Here is an 18318-nt window from a genome sequence, read left to right as displayed (position 1 = left end):
TGCATTGCATAGAGAAAGATCTGCTCTGCTGCGCAGTTACCTCTTGAGAAGGAACTTCCTCTTTATACTCTTCAGTATTGTTTGAAATTTGAATATGTGTTACCTTTGTAATAAAAAAATGTTGTAAGACCTAAAAGTGAGGATTATACTCTGTAGCTAGACTTTTCTACATCCAGTGCATTTAAAAATAAATTCAAAATTATGTCGACAACTCTGAAAACTATGTGTGAGGACAGGGAGTTGAAAAGGGTCATGAAAAATGAAATTTTTCCTTTTACATTTCCTTTAATGTTGTTATAGTGGATACATAATAAACACATGGGGGGAATCCCTTGGTATTATTGTATTATTATTATTATTATTTTAAATTTTGGGGGGAATATTGGGGAACGGTGTGTTTCTCCAGGGCCCCGCAGCTCCAAGTCGTTGTTGTTCAATCTAGTCGTGGAGGGTATAGCTCAGCTCCAAGTCTAGTCACCGTTTTCAATCTTTAGTTGCAGGGGGCACAGCCCACCATCCCATGCGGGAATTGAACCAGCAACCTTCTTGTTGAGAGCTCACACTCTAACAAACTGAGCCATATACCCGCCCTTCCGGAATCTCAGTGGCAGCTCGTTGTCTTCAATCTAGTTGTGGAGGGCGCAGCTCATCTGGCCCATGTGGGAATCGAACCAGCAACCCTGTTGTTCAGCGCTTGTGCTGTAACCAACTGAGTCATCCAGCCGCCCATTTTATTATTTTTTAAACTGACAAAAATGCAAACTTGTCCCAGACAGCAGCTTGGGCTGTCCCTCTCTTCTCCACTCCATGTCAGTCATTTATTTCCACCCACCTCAGACACGGGTGGATTCTGAGTCAGGTGTGCCCATCCTGGAAATCTAAACAAAAAGCAGAAAAAGGACTAGTCTTTGGCCTCAAACTCCTATCCTGCAGCAGCTTATTTTTAAAATCCCACAGAAGCCACCCATAGTGACAGAGCCCGTCTGTGAGTGTATGGCCAGGTTGCTAACTACAGCCAATGGACCAAATCTGGCCAAGGCCTGATTTATAAGGCCCATGAGCTAAGAATAAGAATGGCTTTTACATTGTTATAATTGGTTACATGGTTATACAAGTACCAACATCTTTGATTTTATCCTCCAGGACCACAAAAGCGGAAATCATTTACTATGTGGTCCTCTAAGAAAAACTTCGCAGACCCTCTATACTCCTTCCGCAGCCTGAGCCAGGCAGGACCTGCATGAGCTCTCAGGCAGAGCACAGAGGCTCAGAGGGACCCGGGCTGCACCGGGCAGCAGCGGCCTGCACCTCCTCCAGGAGCCCCAGCTGAGCTTGCCGGGTGGCGGGTCCCACGTGGCTGAGATGCCCATGGGCTGCTTCAGAGCCTTGCTTCGGGCTGAGCGCGGCGGGGACAGCCACAGCGCTGGCGCAGGCAGAAGTGCCAGACCAGGGCGCCACAGCTCAGCAGAGCCAGCGTCGTGCCCACACCCACGGCTGCATGGATCAGGCTGAGAGGTCGTGGGGGCACGGCCAGCCGGCCGCAGGGCCCAAAGGCAGGGCCGGCAGTGCCCTCGGGGCCCTGGCCACCTGCCCAGGGCAGGCTGCTCTCTCCTGCCGAGTTAGCGGCCACCACACAAACAACATAAGTGCCCCCGGGCTTCAGTCCCTTCAGTTCTGCTCGGCGGATGGTAGAGTTGAGGGGGGGGCCCTTTTGGGGAGCCCCGCTGCCTTCCCAAAGCAGCAGCCAGTACTGTTGGACCGGGGAGGAGGGGGCACACCAGTGTACTACCGCACTGCTGTCCTCGGCCACCACGTGCACTTCTCCCAGGCGTGGCGGAGAGGGCCGCTGCAAAGGGCTGGAGAGCCCCGGGCACAGGCAGGCCGTCGGGCTGGCCTTCTGCAGCTCCCTGCAGGGCACCTGCAGGTGGCGGCAGCGGTCGTAGTCACAGAGGACAGCTGGCAAAGGTGACCTCAGTGTCCCATCTTCCTCCCCTTCTTCAAAGTCTTCAGGGGTCAAGGGATGCACTCTGGGAACCAAGAATGAGACAGCCAGGAGCCACAGAAGGAAGGGAGAGCCCAGCATGGAGTCTGGAAGGGAAGGGGGGTGGGTCAGTAAAGGCTGCTCAGCCCCCAGGCCTTCCTTCCAGGCTCTCTGCCTCAGCAACCTCCCAGTCCACCCCCGAACAAGGAAACACCACTGCGGACCAAGAAGAGAACAGAAAAAAGGAAGAAACAAGACAGACAGATACACTCATTTGTCAACCAACTTCTGAACAGTGTATGCGCTTGGTTTCGGGCAAAAAAGGGTAACGTATGGTCTGTTAGGAGACAGATGGGTAACCAGCAATGTACCCAGTACTAGAAACAGTTAATAAATAAAGTACTGGTGAGGAGAAGGGGAGGAAATGATTTACTCAGCCTAAGGAAGAAAGGTGGAGTAATTCCCAGCTGCCCCTCAGAAAAGATTTAAGTAAAATAAGTATCAGTCAAGGACACATGCAAAAATCCAGAAATGAGACAAAAAAGAGAAGGACCTGGCACTCACCTGTCACAGGAGTGCTGCCTGTTCTCCACTGCCCCGACTCCTGGCCCACCACAGTCCCTCACCAGTGCTAGGCCTTGATGCAGTGGGAGTCTGCGGCCAAACGTCTGTGGGTGTCAGGACGAGGGGTCCCCAGGAGCACAGGCGGCAGTCAGGTTTTGTGTCTTCAATTTCAATTCTGCTTGACTCGAAGCTTTTATACCCTTCAACTGTGATGTCACCACCTAGCCCCCCTCCCCCTGCCCCTTTCCTGGTGAGTGCCAAGAGGGCTGGTCCCTTCAGAAGGCCTGAGTCACGGGGCCAGGGATGGGGGAAGCCACATGCAGTGGTTTCAGCTGGAGGCCAGGATGCCTGGGTTCTGAAAGGGGACTGGAATGTGGAAAGCAGCCAGGAGCTGAGAATCCAAAGGCTAAAGTCATGTGAAGGGATGAGGAAGGGAACACAAGGGAGGGGGCCACCTGGCTGGTAAGAGAGGAAAACAGCTGTGGATAGCATGGGGCTTGAGCTGCAAAATGCTGTTTTGGTAAAAATCATACCACATCCATGACAGTCATTTCCTGTCTTCTGCCTCCCAATGGACAGAGAAAGGGAGGGGTGCAGAGTGACGTAGCCCAGCTTTCCAGACCCACCCTACACTATCCCCCTCCCCAGAGATGAGTCACGTGGATGGAGCAGACAAGATAGGTTTTCTCTCCTTGCACTTCCGAGGCTTATGAATGGAAACAGCTGTGCCTAAGACAGTGCAGGGTCTGGAGGCCTTCCCCATCATAGCCCGTGACAAGACAACCTCCTCCAATCAGCGGTGGGGGATGCCTGGGGGACCCAAGGTTTTCAAATGGCCCTGAATCACTTCAAAGAGTCAGAAGCACCTGGCAAGAATATAGTTTATTGGGGGAGCCACAGGAAAAGGAAGGGGTCAGGTGGAAAAGGACTGAAGTCACAGACACATCAGGATAGGGAAGAAGAGTCAGTTCACCAAATCAGACAAACAAGCCCAGTTATCTGGTGGCTGTAAATCAGCTTGGGGGTAAAGTCTGAAGAGTGGAATAGGACTCTGCCCTGTTCTCTTTAGGAACTAGAGCAGGTGGGGTGCTGCCGGAGAGAGCCCCCAGAGGGCTCAGAGCTGCCCAGAGTCTCTGGGGCCAGGGCAGGGGCAGAAGCAGGCAGGTTGGCCTCTGTCAGCAGGGCCGCATCTTCCCAGGAGCCTGAACCTGGGCCACGGAGGGAAAAACAAAATCCCAAACAGGAAATTAGATAACCAGGGGCCCCTCCCCCCTCAACGTGGCATCCTCCCTATCGCATGCCATCCCCACCCTAACCAGGTCCCCATGCAGGGTGGTGCCTCTCACCATCACTGGCCTCCGGCTCTAGCTCTTCCTCTCCACTCAGGGGCTGCTGATCGGGTTTCTCTTCCTCAGACAGCTGGCCTTCTGCGGCCACAGGGGGAACACAGAGGTCAGACTGGAAGAGGCTGAGGGGAGGGCTAGGAGGAGCTGGCAGGGAGGGATGGCTGAGGCACCGTACCTGTCCCCGAGGGATCTTCAGGGCTCTCACCATCCTCTGTAATGTCTGATAGCTGGGTTGACTCCTCTTGGCCTTGGGGTAGAAGGCAGGGCAGGGTAGGGCTAGGGAGGCCGTGCCTGGACGGCAGTGCTTCTCCTTTGACCCTCCGCTCAGTGTGGGAGAGCCTGAAGCCTCATACTGGATGCTCAGGAGCCCCCTCTCACCGAGTCCCCAACCATCACCTTTACCTGGCTGACGGGCAGAGATCCTTCCTTGGACTTCCTTTCGGGAACCGTCTCTTTTTCGGATGTTTACCTATGGGGGAGAACCCACTCAGCAGTGAGGACTGCCTTCCTTCCCCAGTGATCAGGGCCCTGTAGCCCGAGCCCCCAACGTGCCCTGGCTCATTCCCCAGTCAGAGAAGGATCAGGAAGGGAAGAGGAAGGGGGTCCTTTGCGACCTGCAAAGCGAAGCGGTGTCGGGGCCAGATGCCTCCCCACACCCACTGCATGTAGCTGAAGAGCACGATGACGCTGAGGAAGGTGAAGTTGCTGGCAACACCTACGAAGGCGCAGGTCATTGGGAAGTTGTACAGCAGGTACCTGAAACAGGAAGAAGGGACAAGAAGGTAGCAGTCACCGGAGAGCACCAGCCTTCTCATAAGACAGCAGTTCTCAACTCTGGCTGCACATCAGCACTCCCTAGGGCGCCTCCAAAAAGTCTGATGGCCAGATGTGGACCTAACAGATTCCGGTTCAGTTGGTCTGGGGGCAGGGCCCAGGCAGCAGTATTTTTAAAAAGTTCCCCAGGAATCAAACGAACAAGCAAAACAAAACAAACGCAGACTCATAGAGGCAGACTGCAGACTGGTGGTTACGGGAGGGACAGGGGGGTGGAGGGAGAGCGAAATGGGTAAAAGGGGTCAACTATATGGTGACGGAAGGAAAACAGATTTTTGGTGGTGAACATGCTGTGGTATATGCAGATGTCGCATTATATTGTACGCAGGAAACTTACACAATGTTGTACCAATGTGACCTCAAAAAAGGAAAATAAAAAGGTTCCCCAGGGAATTGATAGGCTGACGCGCAGCCAGCGTTGAGAACCTGTGGCCCAGGTAAAACCTGTTATCTCTGGTTAGGACCCTCTTCACTTGGCGGCCTCATGAGAGCCGCCGAGGATCACTTCAGTGGTTCCTTACCTGAGCCCAGAGAAGTGGGCATGGATGCGGAGGTAGGCTCCATACAGCTGGATGCGCTTGCTGTGGACCTCGATAAATGCTCCGGTGGTCGGCACATACTGCAGGGGCCGGGGGGGGGCAAGGGGGAGGATGGTAGCCGTGTCAGGCAGAGATCCTGCTCCTGACAATCTGGGGCCCACCTCCAGCCTCTGCTGCTGTCCCTCCTGACCGAGCCCAGAAGCTCCTCAGGCAGAAGTCTGGGCTGTCTCCTAGTCCTTCACCTCCCTTACCGAGTTCTCTCTGTATTCCGGGTACAGCTCCACCTCCAGGAGCTGCTTCTGCTCTGCAAAGCCAAACAGCAGAAGGCTAGAGAAGACCAGTGTGTCAATCATCTGGAGAAGGTCTGAGCGGTAATGCAGCATCACCTGCCAGGGCCAGGAGGGAGAGGTTGGGGACTGATACCCCCAGGTTCCCACGGCCCCTCAGTCACCCCTGAGAGTCTATGAAGGCTGCTTCTTCCTCAGGTCCCCTGCTCCCTCACTTGTACTTCCTATCACGTTCCCCCAAGTCTTGAGCCAACTGTTCCAAATGCTTCAGTGCTGTCCCTGAGAGGCGCCTCTTCTGAGAAACTTTCCTAGGGCAAGCCTGACACTGTCTCTGATCTAACTTTCCCCCAAATGGTTCTATAATCCAGAATAGATTAAGCCCCAGTACACCATCTGAGGCTTTTTCCCCTGTGGAGACATGTAGGGATTTGCTTTCATGATGTGGTTTTATTGACAATTAAGAATGGAGTCTAACATTCACTGAATACCCACTATATGCTAATAAGCACTTTGCATTTCCTGACTGAATCCAAACTAGTCTTACTATAGGGAGTTACCACCACACCATTTATAATACTTTAAAACCAAGGGGGTCAGTAAGGTGCCCCTCAGCTAGTATGTTTGTGAGTGAGGATTCGAGCCCATGTCTGTCTGGCTCCAAAGAAGCCCATTTTCAGAGCGGCTCCACTCTTCAGACTTTACCCCAAAGCTGGACGTGGCCACTAGATATCTGGGGCTGTCTGTCTGATTTGGTAAACAGTCCTCTTGCCTATCTGGATGTGTCTTGTGACCTCAGAGCTAGGATGTTTTCTCCTGAAGGCCAACCCAGATATTCTAACATCTGTCGTCATTCTCCACACCCTCCCATATAGGCCATGAACACTTACGGAGCGCGAAGAAGTGGAGATGATTCGGCCGCCTCTGGTGTAGCACGAAATGGTGACCAAGAACATGCCCAAACCTTGATTCACAGGGGACTCTGGCAGCTCAAGCTCTAAGGTAACGCGGTACGGCTGTCCATACATCAGCACCTGCCCGAGGTAGCCCCATCTCTCCTCAAAAACGTGTACTTGTAAATTGTATGGTCCCTGTTCCACCCCCACCCCCAGCCCCTCCAAACAGTCTGCCACAACCCCCTTGGTTAGTATTATTAACAGTCCTCTCCATCTCTTTATCCCAAGAATGTGCTGCCCCCTACTGGTGGCTGGATCCCTCCCACTTCTGAGATCTTAGTCCCACTGCTGTTCCGAGAAAGAGGCTTTGTCACATTCCTTTTCCAAAAGTGAACCATCATGTTGCCAAGTGGGCCATCTGTGACTCAGGCCTGTCCCCAGGAGGCCATCCCCCTGGGCATAACCTGCCTTCACTGACATTATTAATTAACCAAGTGCCAGAAACGCTCATCGTCTCCCTAGCCAGGTCTTGCAGTCATTGTCGCTCCAGATCATCTTTATGTCATTCTGGGTCCCTTCTGTTGGTTCTGTTGGCAGAACCGAGACTCATAGCAGGAAGGCTTCTTCTCTCGGATTAACCTCAAAAGGTTAAAGACTTGCCACCAAACATACCCTAGTTCTTCCTGACCATTCCTATATTCCTCTAATCCTATATTCAACTATTTTCCTGTAACATGACCCCCTCAGCGTGGTTTATAAGATTCACAGGGGTGATGGGAAAGCTTTTGCTTCTAACAAAAGAAGGAATGGATTTAAGGAGGAGGAAAAAAGTTGAAAAACACTGCCCTAGCCCGTAGCGAACCAGCTCCAAAATCTGGAAAATGACTGACGGGCCTCTGAATATTTTATCACTAGGGTAAAAGGTGGAAAGCCAGTGATCCAAGTCTTTATACAGATTCTTACTTTCTGTCTGAATTATTTGTTGAAAAAAAGAATGGATTTCAAACAAAAAATCCAAAGAAACAAAGGATTTTCTGTAGTGTTTTGAAAAGTTTGCAACTTATGTAGTAGCAGATTGAATTTCTAATTGTAAAATCTAATTTGCAAAATGTTCTGAACAAACTCATAGAAAAAAAATGGATTCCATGAGATTCCTACCCTTCTATAGAGGCCATATGAATCTAAGCCAATTATTTCTCTGAATTCTTTGAAACATTAAAACAGTTCTCTGGGTGGGCTGAAGGGAAACGGGGAGTGACTACTAGCTCATGGTATGGGTTTCTTTTTGGGGTAATAAAAAATGTTCTAAAACTGATTGTAGTGATGGTTGCTCAACTCCGTGAATACACTAAAAATGACTGAGCTGTAAATTTTAAATGAGTTGTATGGAATGTGACATATCTCAGTAAAGCTGTTTTGTGTGTGTGTATGTGTGTATATATACACAGATATATATTTTTTTAACTAGTAATTGTGTCTAAATGTCATCTCCTCCAAGGGGATCCACAGAATCTGATACCAGAAGCTTCTGAATGACTCCATGCGTTTGTCCACATGTGTCTACCTGACAGGCAGATTCTGCCCCTAATTCCCCATTCCCACACAATATTCACCCTTCCTTAAAAGGTCCACTTTGAGCTTCACCATCTCCATAGTCTCACACTGACCTTTCAAATTCTTCACAGATTCTTCTAAAAGGCAGAATCTGCAATCTGCATCTTACACTTTGCAATTCTTATAATATATAGAATTCTGTTAGTCCTGTGGGCTCCTTGAGAGCAAGACCACATCTACTTCTAGCAAGGTGTTACACACAGGGTAGAGACATTATTTCATTCATCCATCCATCCATTCAACAATGTTCACTGCAAATGAACAAAACGATCAACCTGCTTTAATTTTCGGGGCCTTGGGCTGGATCTCCCCTCATGCTTCAACTTTCCCTTTGTTCCTCATCCAGCAACCTTGCACCCGATTGCTTTAGGCTCCCTGTATCACCACTGTGATCTCTACAATGGGCAGCCACACCACTGTATGCGCCATTCCAGGTGCAGAGGTACTGAGGCTGTGTTCCTAATCCTCTCCATACATTCCTATTATTATTAGTTACCATCATCATCATCGCCAGAGAAGCCCATCGAATCAACGTCTTCACAATTCTATAATCTCCAAGTTCCTTTCCTGAGTAGCAGCACTATGATGAAAAATCTCTGTCTTGCAATGTGCAACATTCTACCTCACTACTTTGACGTTTTCCATTTGGGGCCCACTCATCTAACCTTGTAAATTTTTTTAATAGCGTATGGCTACTTGGTGGTAAAACGGAAAGTGTCACAGGAGACACAGTCTCCCAGGTTATTTATATTGTCAAGTAATGCCAGTCTGCACCCCAATCCCAGGGAACCCGACTCTACACTCCTTTCCTTACACTCCTTCCTTCAGAGTGACCATTTATTTCTATCCTGTGTTTTCTATCTTAAAGTCAGTGTCCTCCCAAGTACCATTTTTGGAAAATAATTTTCAAATGATTTTTAAATTCTGAGAAAGTACGGTTGACCACTGATTACTTCGAATATGTTGCTGGCTGACGACTCCAACAACTCTGGTGATTAGAAATGATGTTGCTCCTCTAAGGTCCTTTCAGGGATCCTTCCCTTTTCCAGAGCCTCCCCCAGCTTGCCTAATAAAAAAGGATGCATTCCCAGGCTGCATTTCTTAGGGTTGCCAGGTTTGCTGATGTCATACTGGCACCTGGCCAGTCCTCTGGCACAGTACCCTTTGTAATGGCAGGCCACACACATTTGTCAATAGTTTCATAATTTTACATACATGCTTTCAAAACTCTTGGGTAGATTCCATCCTAGTCCAATTAACTAGTTGATTTGTTAAATTAGGTTCATTTAGGTCTAAAATACACCTCATCTAGTAGATGTGGCCTGGCTGAAACAATTTGAGAAGAACACTGCAGGAAACAATCCATACAATTCACTTAGACTTGTGTTCTCCTTGACATCCTTCCTTCCTTAGTCTCTATTACTCAATCCCTGTTTTCTAGCTCTTTCTCAAGCCTTCCAATTTCAAGTCACCAAAGTGCTAATGCAACCCCTCTTCAGTTTCAATACTCACGCGGTCACGTCCACTTCTAGCTAGGGACACATTGGCAACAGGAAAGGAGCAGAGTAAGGAGGTGGAGGGGTCACAGTCGGTCCTAAATGAGAACGGGGATGACACTCTGCTAAGTTATGGAGTCTGCCTTACCCATCCACACCCCTCATTGGCCCCTTAACACTCTCTATCCCCCACCCCTTCTCCCAGAGCAGGCACCCTTCTCTGTTACAGAGAGAGATGGAGAAATGCAGCCAGGGGATCCAAGTGATTCTCATTCTCTTTCTGCTATTTCAGCTTATTTCCTCTTATGAGAGAAGACATTCTTAGATGGAACTCTATGGACACTCAGATGAACAGTTTCAGACTTAAGTGATTTTAAAAACTCAACTTGGGGAGCTTGATAAAAATGTAGATGCCTGGGCCCACCTCCAGATTCTGATTCAATAGTCTGGTCTGGGGCCTAGTTTGAGATAACTCCTCCAAAGGGATCCACAGATGGTCTTTAAAAGGCTCATGAACCCCCTCAAGTTGTAGGCAAAACTGCACATGGGCGTGTGTGTGCAGCATACACCTAGGCATAAAGATACATTTTTATGGCAGGAAGAGCCATAGCTTTCAGGAGATCCATGACTCTTAAAAATTTAAGCAGCTCTGCCTTAGAAATTACAGCTCATGACCAGGAACTCAGGACAGGGAAAAAAAACAACTTTAGCCCATTGATAATAATGCCCTTATCAGTAGCTCTTGATTGGCCCTATAACCATTGTTAAGAGAAGGGGAGAGAATGTGGCAGGGTCTGTAAAGTGGGAAGGAGCAGGACTCTGGGGGGTTACATAACCAGTTACCTTGTATTTCCATAATCTCTATTGTGCAGTAGACTATCGGGAATGGAAGGAAGTAATGTAAAAGGCAGATTACTGCTTTCCTAATACCTCCTCTAATACAGGCCAGGTTAGTTCTGAGATGACCCAAGGGGTTGGCTAGGCTCAGACGTCTTCTGTGGCCCTGAGAGAAGTCTGATCCAACCTAAATGGAACTGACCCTCATAATTACAGTCTAGAAGGAGAATTTCCTCTTCTTTTTTTTTTTTTTTTCTTCTTTTTAACCAGAGGTAGAGCCAGGACCCTAGAGCCCTGTCAGCCCAAACCCACTCCAGCCTTGGGCTGTGCAAGATAATAAGTCATATAAGCACACTGGGCCCAAGTTTCCTCCTCTGTGAATGAGGGGGTTGAACTGACAAGCTCTAACGGCCCTTGCAGCAATTCTCCCACAGGATTCCTCCATGATAGAAGATCCCTCTCACCTGTAGTAGAAATGCACCGGGCTAAGGTGGCTGACTGTCGGCATGTAGGAATAGTAGAAGGAACCATAGAGAAAGACAGACACCCAGAGCAGGAGGAGGATGGTACAGAAGAACACCCCAAATTGCAGCAGCAGCTTTCGGGCACGGCCTGCCAACACATGGCCCACCTCCTGGGCCCACAGCATGGCAGGTACTGGTGGGTCATTGACCATGGTGGAGACTGCAGAGGGTCTGGCCCCGGGTTCAGGCCTTGAGTTCCTAGCTGTTTTGCCACCGGGATGCCACCCCTGGCCATGGGATGAAGCAGCTGGAGGTTCCTGGAAAAAGACAGATGGGGAAGAATGGCTTCTTTCCAGGGAAAGGTGGGGACAAAAGGGACAAGGTTACTGGGCTGGCTTTGAGGAACCAGAGATTGCAGGACATAGCACAGGCTTTGTTTCCTATGACCTTTCTCCAAATGTGTTTTTCAGCCAATTATCCCCTTTCCTTCACTCGGCTTTGTTCACCCCCAGTGCCAGAGCTCCTCATTTGAACTCGTTCTCGGGGCACATGATTCTGGGGCAGGCCACCTCGATATTCATAGCCATATGTAACATAGAGAATGGGCACCTTAAAATTCTCACAAGGCGCTTTTACACACGCCTTGTTGACACAATCCACACAGGTGGTGCACGGAAAGAATGCGCGACTTGCCTAAGGTTGTACAGCCAGACTCAAAGCAAGCAGGCGAAGCGCACTCACAACTGCCTCCCGAGTTTCTCCTCTCCTCCTGGAGCTGCGCTCGCTCGCCTACCGGCCCGCGACCCACGCCGGGTAGGGCGTCCCGCAGCCTAGGTCCGCTCCCCGCCAGCCCCCTCCGGCTCGCGGATGGGCGCAGCGCCGGAAGCCCCGATTTAACCGCGCCACCGTGGAAAAAAACCAGACCGACCGCTGCCAGAGCTCCGCAGACTCACCAGCCTCGCGCGCTGCCTAGGCAACGGCGAGAGGGACTTCCGCCTCCCGGGTAAGCCCCGCCTCCTTCCGCCGGCTGCCTCTGTAGCCCCGGGGGCAGGGCCTCGTCCAGGGGAGGGGCACGGCACAGAGGCGGGGCTAGGCGCGAGAGGCGGGGCCCTCCCGACTGCTGGGCTCCCCGCCTCCGCGCGCTCCCCACTATTTCTCGCGGTGGTCCGTCACTCTCCGGTTGCCATGACCAAGGGGGAAAGGCGCCTCCCACCAGGCCCCCAAGATATATCCAGGGGATGCTATGAGTCATAGCATCCCCCTCGGCCCGGCTTTCGAGGCCGCAATCACGGCCCTCGGTCCATACCTTAACCACCCTCCATTTAAACCGCGAAAAGGGGGAGAGTGTTAGGCAGCCACCTGGCGCTGACTTTAATCGCCCACAGGTCTTTGGACCCCTAGGCATCCAAGGCATCGCTCGAAGAACGTTGCAGCCCCTTGCGCCATGCGCCGGCGCTCTGACTGTCCACCATTCACAAGAGTGGTAGCATTTCAGACCCATTTTACCTCCAGCTTTTACGATGCGTGATCTATCTCCTCTGACCCTAACTAAACTCTCTCTCAGAGTCCCCACAGCGTATTATCTAGACTAGGTCTCGGAAGGCAGCGCCTTCTGTTTTGTTATGTCTATTCACCCCAAATAAGAGCCTTCTGAGGGTGAAGTCAGTGTTGTTGGCATCTTTGCATCACCCGCAGCACCAAGCAGCACCAAGCACAGCGATGCAGGCGTGGGAGGTAATCTCTCAGACCAACACCCCCACCCGCACTCAGGAAGCCCATCTATTCCCAGAAACCCCCACTGACTCTCCCCACAATGCCCCCTACCTCTTCTTTGCCCGATTCTTTGATCTGGTCGCTGTACGCCTCTTTTCCTCCAGCTTCTTTTTGGTCTGCCATTTCTTTAGACATCTTCCTGACGTACCTCGCGGGATCTTGCGAGTCACTTGTGGCTAGGCGAAGTGGTGATCTAGGAGCTGATACCTGTAGCTCATCACATTTTCCTGGATATGGGGAGTGGAGGGTCCCTGGGAGAGAAACGAAGATTCACTTGATAAATGCAGTGTCAGAGTAGAAAAAGGAGGGGATGAGGGGGGCGACTGCCCAGCTGATGTCTGATTTTCAAATGCGCAGGGTCCCCTGCAGACTCTACTGCAGGGGCTGTCACAGGTCCAGACCACCCCATTTGTGGGGGGAGTCTGCCTAGGCCTCAGCTTCCTCCAGCTCCTTTGGGGAGGGCTCTAGCCCAGACATAGAATGCCTGCAATGGGGGAGGGGCAGGTAGTGAGACAGTAACAGTGGGGGAGTGCACAGGGGCTGCAAGGCAACAGCCAGGCTCCCCCATTGGCCAGGCAGTTGGTATGCTCCAGGATCTGAGCAGCTCCTTCTAGCATCCTTCATCCTTCAGGTACCAGCTGTCTGGGCAGCGTTTGAGCTGCAGAAACTGGGACTGGCCCTCAACAGTCCACTGACCTGATCCTCCCCAGTGGCCTTCTCTGTATAAGCTACTTCTTCTGCTGTATCAGATACTTTCAGCTGCAACTCCCTGCAAGGTGGGGCATCCATCTAAGGCAGGTTTTGGTGTACCCCACTGACCCTACTCCCCAGGGCTGCTGCCGCCTCTGGCCTCAGGTGAGTCAGGAGCATATTGCTTTCTTCCCTGGGGGCTCAAGGGGGCAGTGGGGATTTTATGCCATCCCATCAGGGAGGGGCTCTTTCTGGTTGAGGCTTTCAGAGCTGGGAACACACATAGCTTGAGAGGCTGAAAAGCCTTACATCATTTGTACGTATGATGATCTGTGGCCCAGGCCATATGGGAGTCTGGGGAGCATCTCATCCCACCCTCTCCATTTCCTCAGCTGAGGAAGACAGGGATGGGAAAGGCCACACTGGAAGATGGGGATAAAGAGGGGAAAACATCGGGGCACCTGATCCAGCCTTGTAAAGGTTTTTGAGGAGTGAGTATGGAGGGGGGCCTTCAGTTGAGATTGTGCAGGGCCCTCTATCATGCTGAGCTGTCCCTCTCTTTTCTCCAGGATGAAAGGGGAGACCCCTGTGAACAGCACTATGAGTATTGGGCAAGCTCGCAAGATGGTGGAACAGCTTAAGATTGAGGCCAGCTTGTGCCGGATAAAGGTGGGTGGGACCCTGGATCCCATTAGTTGACCCAGCTGTGCTGTAAGTTCCCAAACCTCAGGATAAGAGATGCTTTTTTTTCTTGACTCCCTGAGATGAAGGGAGGACTCCCGGGCTCTGTAAGGAAAGATGTCCCCAGGCCTCTGTGGGGGATGAGGGAAGAGAAGACTGTCTTAAGGAATGTTATAGATGGTATAAGATAACCCATTTGGGAAAGGAGGCTGCAGTCCCTTTCAGGGCTTCTGGCTAACAATTCCCCTCCTGGCTTTGCCCCAGGTTTCCAAGGCAGCAGCAGACCTGATGACTTACTGTGATGCCCACGCCTGTGAGGATCCCCTCATCACCCCTGTGCCCACTTCAGAGAATCCCTTCCGGGAGAAGAAGTTCTTCTGTGCCCTCCTCTGAGCTGCCCTGTCCTTCCTCACACCTCCTCACCTTTCCTTTCCCTCTCCTAGACCCTTCCTTAGGTCAGTAACTGGCGTCAGCCCCTGAGGGTCCCTGCATCCCTTTCCTAGCCCTTGCTCAACCCTGTGAGGTTATCTGAAGCACAAAGCCCTCCCTCACATATCTGTCAACTCCATTTCCTCGCCCACTGAGGCTAACCCCAAGCACCCTTTGCTCCACCCATAGAAGGGCCATCAGACTCTGCCAACGTCCTGCCCGCTTCCCTCTGTGACCCACTCAGACAATGGAGAGAGGGATGGGCCGGGTGCTTGCTCTCAGTCTCACCTGGAGCTATTGGAAGGGTAAAGCCATTTGAAGAATAAAGTCATCCAGAATCTCAGAGGACAGCTCCTGTGTTAGCGTTCTTGGGGGAGAGGATCATCAGTCAATAGATGTGGGGGTGGCTGCGGCAGTTGAAAGGCGTGCCATACCCAGGGAACAGGGCCAGCCAGTCAAAGCAGGTTAGACATTGTCGAGGATCGGAGATCGGTGGGATTGGGAGAGGGGGAGAGGTGGTGGGAGCGAGAGCGCGTCTCAAGTGGAAGAATTAAGTCACAACAGACACTTATAGTCTACGGAGAGAGAGAACGCGCGCGCGCACGCGCACACACACACACACACACACACGGGCAATGAACAATGAAGGCAAGTGAAACTGAAAACAGACCGAACGGGATGGATTTAGGGAGGGGGTTCAGGAGGGTAGTTGCAGACAGGATGAACCCAGTAACGGAAGGGAGGAGCTTGGTTCCAGTTCCCGCGAAGGGGCCGGTTTTACCTCTAAGATGGCCGCGCCCACAGCCGGTCCCTTCCCAAGATGGCCGCCGCCTAGGACCTGCGCCAACATGGCGGCCCTACGTCACTGCCTTTCACGGTACAGGGTTTCTACGCCTGTCCCATTCTTAAAATGGCGGCCCGAGGCATCCGCCAGAGTTCTCAACATGGTCCCCTCGGTGCTCGTCTGGTCTTAAAATGGCTGCTCCTGCCTTCGCCAACTCAATACTCACTCTCACCAACCCAGTCTGGAAGCTGACGTTCCCTCCTCCACCCCGCCCCGATTCCAGGTGAAAGCACAGGGCAGGCTATAGCCAAGGATCACGGGATAGGGGTACTCCAGCAAACTGCTTAGCAGGCTCTGGTCGCTTGAATGTTGCGAGACAATTTAGGTTTCTATAGCTTGCCGAATAGAGGCTCCCTTTGGAGCGTAAACAGAGTGCGATCAATGTCCCATGTCCCGTGCCGTTCGTCTCGGGCGCTGTTCCTTGGTCACCTCCTGGTCTCCCTAGAAGTTAGATAAGCCTGAAATTTGGATTTCCTGAGGGAACTGGGGCTTGCTCTGCTCCTCTATTCCCCTCTGGCCCATTCTGTCACATCCACCAGAAGCAATGTCCTTGCCCCTAGTGTGCTCACCACCCCTTGTAGTGGTCCAAAATGCTGCCTGGCCAGACTCCAAACCTAACTTAATGTCTCAGAAGCGCCTCCCAGACTCAAACTTGGTAGATTTATAAGCCACAGACTGCCTCTCTAGAAGCCTTTTCCTTCCAAGGGTAAACATACTGAGGTGGGACCAGGGCCAAGGCAGAGAAGGTAACAGAGGATGTCCTGCTCCTCATGGATTGTCAAGATCCCGGAAATTCAGGGATACATCCTTCCCAGGGGAAGCCTAGGCCATTTCGTTTTGTGCCTGGATACACTTGGGGTTGGGGGGCTGCCTCTAGTAATAGCAGGATGACCCCCATTTAGGGATATAGCCCATCACCCTCAGCTTCCCCACACCTTCACACAGGAAGAGAGCAAGGGAAGAGGAACAGAGAGGAAACTGGGAAAGTAATCAGGTTGCCCTCCTGAAGTAGGCACCTACCCCTATTCTGTTCAGGAGCCTACTTAATTCCTTGGTGCTTCCTGAAAACCCCTGCATCCTGACAGTGTCTGGCACATAGCTGGCACTCAAATACCTAATGAATGGATTGTGCTATATACAAGCTTAAATGGCAAGCAGGACATAACAGACACTTAGAACCTTTCTCTTTTCCTACAGCATCAGTGTTTGGCAAGTTCCAGAGAAGTGAAAATCTCATCAGCTCAGACTTGGTAAAAAGCCAGAAGTGCTCAATAAATGTAATCTTGGTATTTTTTTCAAAAGCCTTTGCTCAATTTTACTGCACAATTTTCATACAAGATTAGGGGTGAATGGCTGCAGCCCTAGTTGGGGAGGAAAGGGAGCTTAAGAGGTTACTAGAGGCAAGGCGTGAGCTATAAATAACCATTACAAATTATTAATTTGCTCTAATACTAGTAACTTTAAATAAACTAGAGAATGGGCAGACACTGAAATCAAGGGTAGCCTTTAGGGTACCGTAAGCCCGAGGTTTGAATCTTGTCACCTATATAGAGAGAAGCCAGAGAGGCATCTAGAGCTTTATCAATCACTACTCCTTCAGAACTCTCGATTGCACCCCAGCTTCAGTAAGCCCGACAATTTATTAGAAATTACAATTATGATCAGTCCAGGGCTAGCAATGCAATAGTTGTTTTGTTAAAGTTATCTTCTCATTCTTCAAATTCACTAGGAAATAACACCCCTCAAACATCCTCTGTTGAATAAGTAGGCTTTTTCTCCTAAGTGGTAATTATTCATGCATAAATTTGGCTCCTAAAAGGAACCTTACATTTAACTTCAAACATCCCACTGGTTTTAGTATAGGCCAAATACACAGAGGTCATGACTTATAATTGATTTTCTTCTATTCTAATGGCTCAAGCTTTTAGCATAAGCACACACTAAGTAGGCCAACAACCCGCGAGTGAAGGCATGGCTGGCTCCCGAGTGAAGTGGTGGTAGAATTGGAAGGGAGCAACAACCATGGGAAAGGAAAGCCACCCTTGGTTGGACTCAGTGCAACGTGAGGAAACATCAAAAGTAAATAAATCAGTCCCCCAGATGACACACTCCACCCCAGTCAGTGCAGCCACAGGAGATAGAGTGAATTCAATCCAAATGGTTATTTATTCTAAAACTGGAAGCTACTGTGCCTACATTTTTGCCAGAATGTTGTAATGAGAACAGGGGAGGAAAAGGTTACAGATGTAAACAATGACACAGTTACATTTTTTTAAAATGGTAAAACCCTTTTTTACTGGCCACTTCCAAGAATGCTTTACAGGTTGTGCAAAAACATTTACAGGCTCCATGTGGTGTTTGTTTTTCTCACAAGCTTTTCCATCTACAACTACAACAGAGGTCAGATAAAACACTAAACAAGTCTTCTAAGGAAAACAAGGCTAGGGATCCCTCCTGTTAATCCACATTTGCCCTCTTAACATTGTTTTCTCATAATAAAAAGACAGACAGAAACAAAACCCAGACATCTACTGTTGTTGCGAGTGATCTCTTGCGAGTGATCTCTTGGACTAAACGTGGCAGTCTCACTCTCTACCCACCGAGAGAAACAGCTTTTTTTTTTTTTTTTAAAGATGACTTTCTAGTGTCAAAAATAAACAACAAGTACCTCCCCAACCCTCCCTCCCCTCCAAAAAAACCCAAAGCGGCATAGGGTGTGTCCCCCTGGCCCTGAAGGCCTAGCATCCCCAAACCATCATAGACCTTAAAGATGCTATTCACTGGAGGACTAAACATTTGAAAAAGGGCGGTGGCTCCTGCCTCAAATTCAATTTTCTATTATAACATAATCTTGCCCTAAGGGAACTTTTTTGGGCTCCAGTTTTTACCTCCTTGCCCTGACGCTATGAGCAAAGCTTTCTCAAAAAACTCCCTTAATAATAATAAAAAGTAGTGTGTTACAGAAAAGTTCATGCAATCATTTCACCCACTGCCACACACAAATCCGTTTGACGGCACCACAAGAAAGCAGGCGCCCAGAGAAAAG

At 50.3% G+C, this 18318-nt stretch overlaps 3 protein-coding genes across 7 annotated transcripts; 1 reads left to right on the top strand and 2 right to left on the bottom strand.

Annotated features, from left to right (window-relative positions):
* Positions 1-468: 468 nt before the first annotated feature.
* On the bottom strand, positions 469-3278 carry LRRN4CL (LRRN4 C-terminal like). Its single transcript, XM_033119546.1, has 2 exons — positions 2546-3278; positions 469-2088 (listed from the first exon to the last, which is right to left on the bottom strand). The coding sequence occupies exon 2, from the start codon at positions 2081-2083 to the stop codon at positions 1379-1381; it is 705 nt and encodes a 234-aa protein (XP_032975437.1). The 5' UTR covers positions 2084-2088; positions 2546-3278; the 3' UTR covers positions 469-1378.
* Positions 3279-3408: 130 nt separating this feature from the next.
* BSCL2 (BSCL2 lipid droplet biogenesis associated, seipin) lies at positions 3409-15165 on the bottom strand. 5 transcript variants are annotated; one of them, XM_033119540.1, is made up of 13 exons: positions 15099-15165; positions 14717-14795; positions 12680-12879; positions 10856-11172; positions 9571-9652; positions 6439-6582; positions 5516-5650; positions 5247-5344; positions 4506-4647; positions 4294-4360; positions 4067-4138; positions 3892-3972; positions 3409-3753 (listed from the first exon to the last, which is right to left on the bottom strand). In XM_033119540.1, exons 3-13 carry the CDS (start codon positions 12761-12763, stop codon positions 3611-3613), a joined length of 1365 nt encoding a protein of 454 aa, XP_032975431.1. In that variant the 5' UTR covers positions 12764-12879; positions 14717-14795; positions 15099-15165; the 3' UTR covers positions 3409-3610. The 5 variants fall into 5 exon arrangements, with proteins under 5 accessions (XP_032975431.1, XP_032975432.1, XP_032975436.1 ...); XM_033119541.1 differs by lacking the exons at positions 14717-14795; positions 15099-15165 and having other exon boundaries at positions 3409-3747; positions 12680-12972; XM_033119545.1 differs by lacking the exons at positions 12680-12879; positions 14717-14795; positions 15099-15165 and adding an exon at positions 11809-11877.
* On the top strand, positions 13241-14771 carry GNG3 (G protein subunit gamma 3). Its single transcript, XM_033119555.1, has 3 exons — positions 13241-13483; positions 13888-13987; positions 14264-14771. The coding sequence occupies exons 2-3, from the start codon at positions 13889-13891 to the stop codon at positions 14390-14392; spliced, it is 228 nt and encodes a 75-aa protein (XP_032975446.1). The 5' UTR covers positions 13241-13483; position 13888; the 3' UTR covers positions 14393-14771.
* Positions 15166-18318: the final 3153 nt, after the last annotated feature.

The sequence above is a fragment of the Rhinolophus ferrumequinum genome, chromosome 11 (assembly GCF_004115265.2).
Source record: "Rhinolophus ferrumequinum isolate MPI-CBG mRhiFer1 chromosome 11, mRhiFer1_v1.p, whole genome shotgun sequence".
In the NCBI taxonomy this organism is placed as follows: Eukaryota; Metazoa; Chordata; class Mammalia; order Chiroptera; family Rhinolophidae; genus Rhinolophus; species Rhinolophus ferrumequinum.
Note: the sequence above shows the minus strand (reverse complement) of the source record. Positions and strands in the feature narration are given on the sequence as shown.

Excerpts from the sequence above, each read along its gene's own strand:
- LRRN4CL (XM_033119546.1), bottom strand. The coding sequence starts at position 2,083 with ATGCTGGGCTCTCCCTTCCTTCTGTGGCTCCTGGCTGTCTCATTCTTG.
- BSCL2 (XM_033119540.1), bottom strand. The coding sequence starts at position 12,763 with ATGTCTAAAGAAATGGCAGACCAAAAAGAAGCTGGAGGAAAAGAGGCG. Across the intron at positions 4,648-5,246 it reads GCCCACTTCTCTGGGCTCAG|GTACCTGCTGTACAACTTCC; the intron begins GTAAGGAACCAC and ends TTCCTGTTTCAG. Across the intron at positions 3,973-4,066 it reads TGAAGATCCCTCGGGGACAG|AAGGCCAGCTGTCTGAGGAA; the intron begins GTACGGTGCCTC and ends CTGTGGCCGCAG.
- GNG3 (XM_033119555.1), top strand. The coding sequence starts at position 13,889 with ATGAAAGGGGAGACCCCTGTGAACAGCACTATGAGTATTGGGCAAGCT. Across the intron at positions 13,988-14,263 it reads CCAGCTTGTGCCGGATAAAG|GTTTCCAAGGCAGCAGCAGA; the intron begins GTGGGTGGGACC and ends GCTTTGCCCCAG.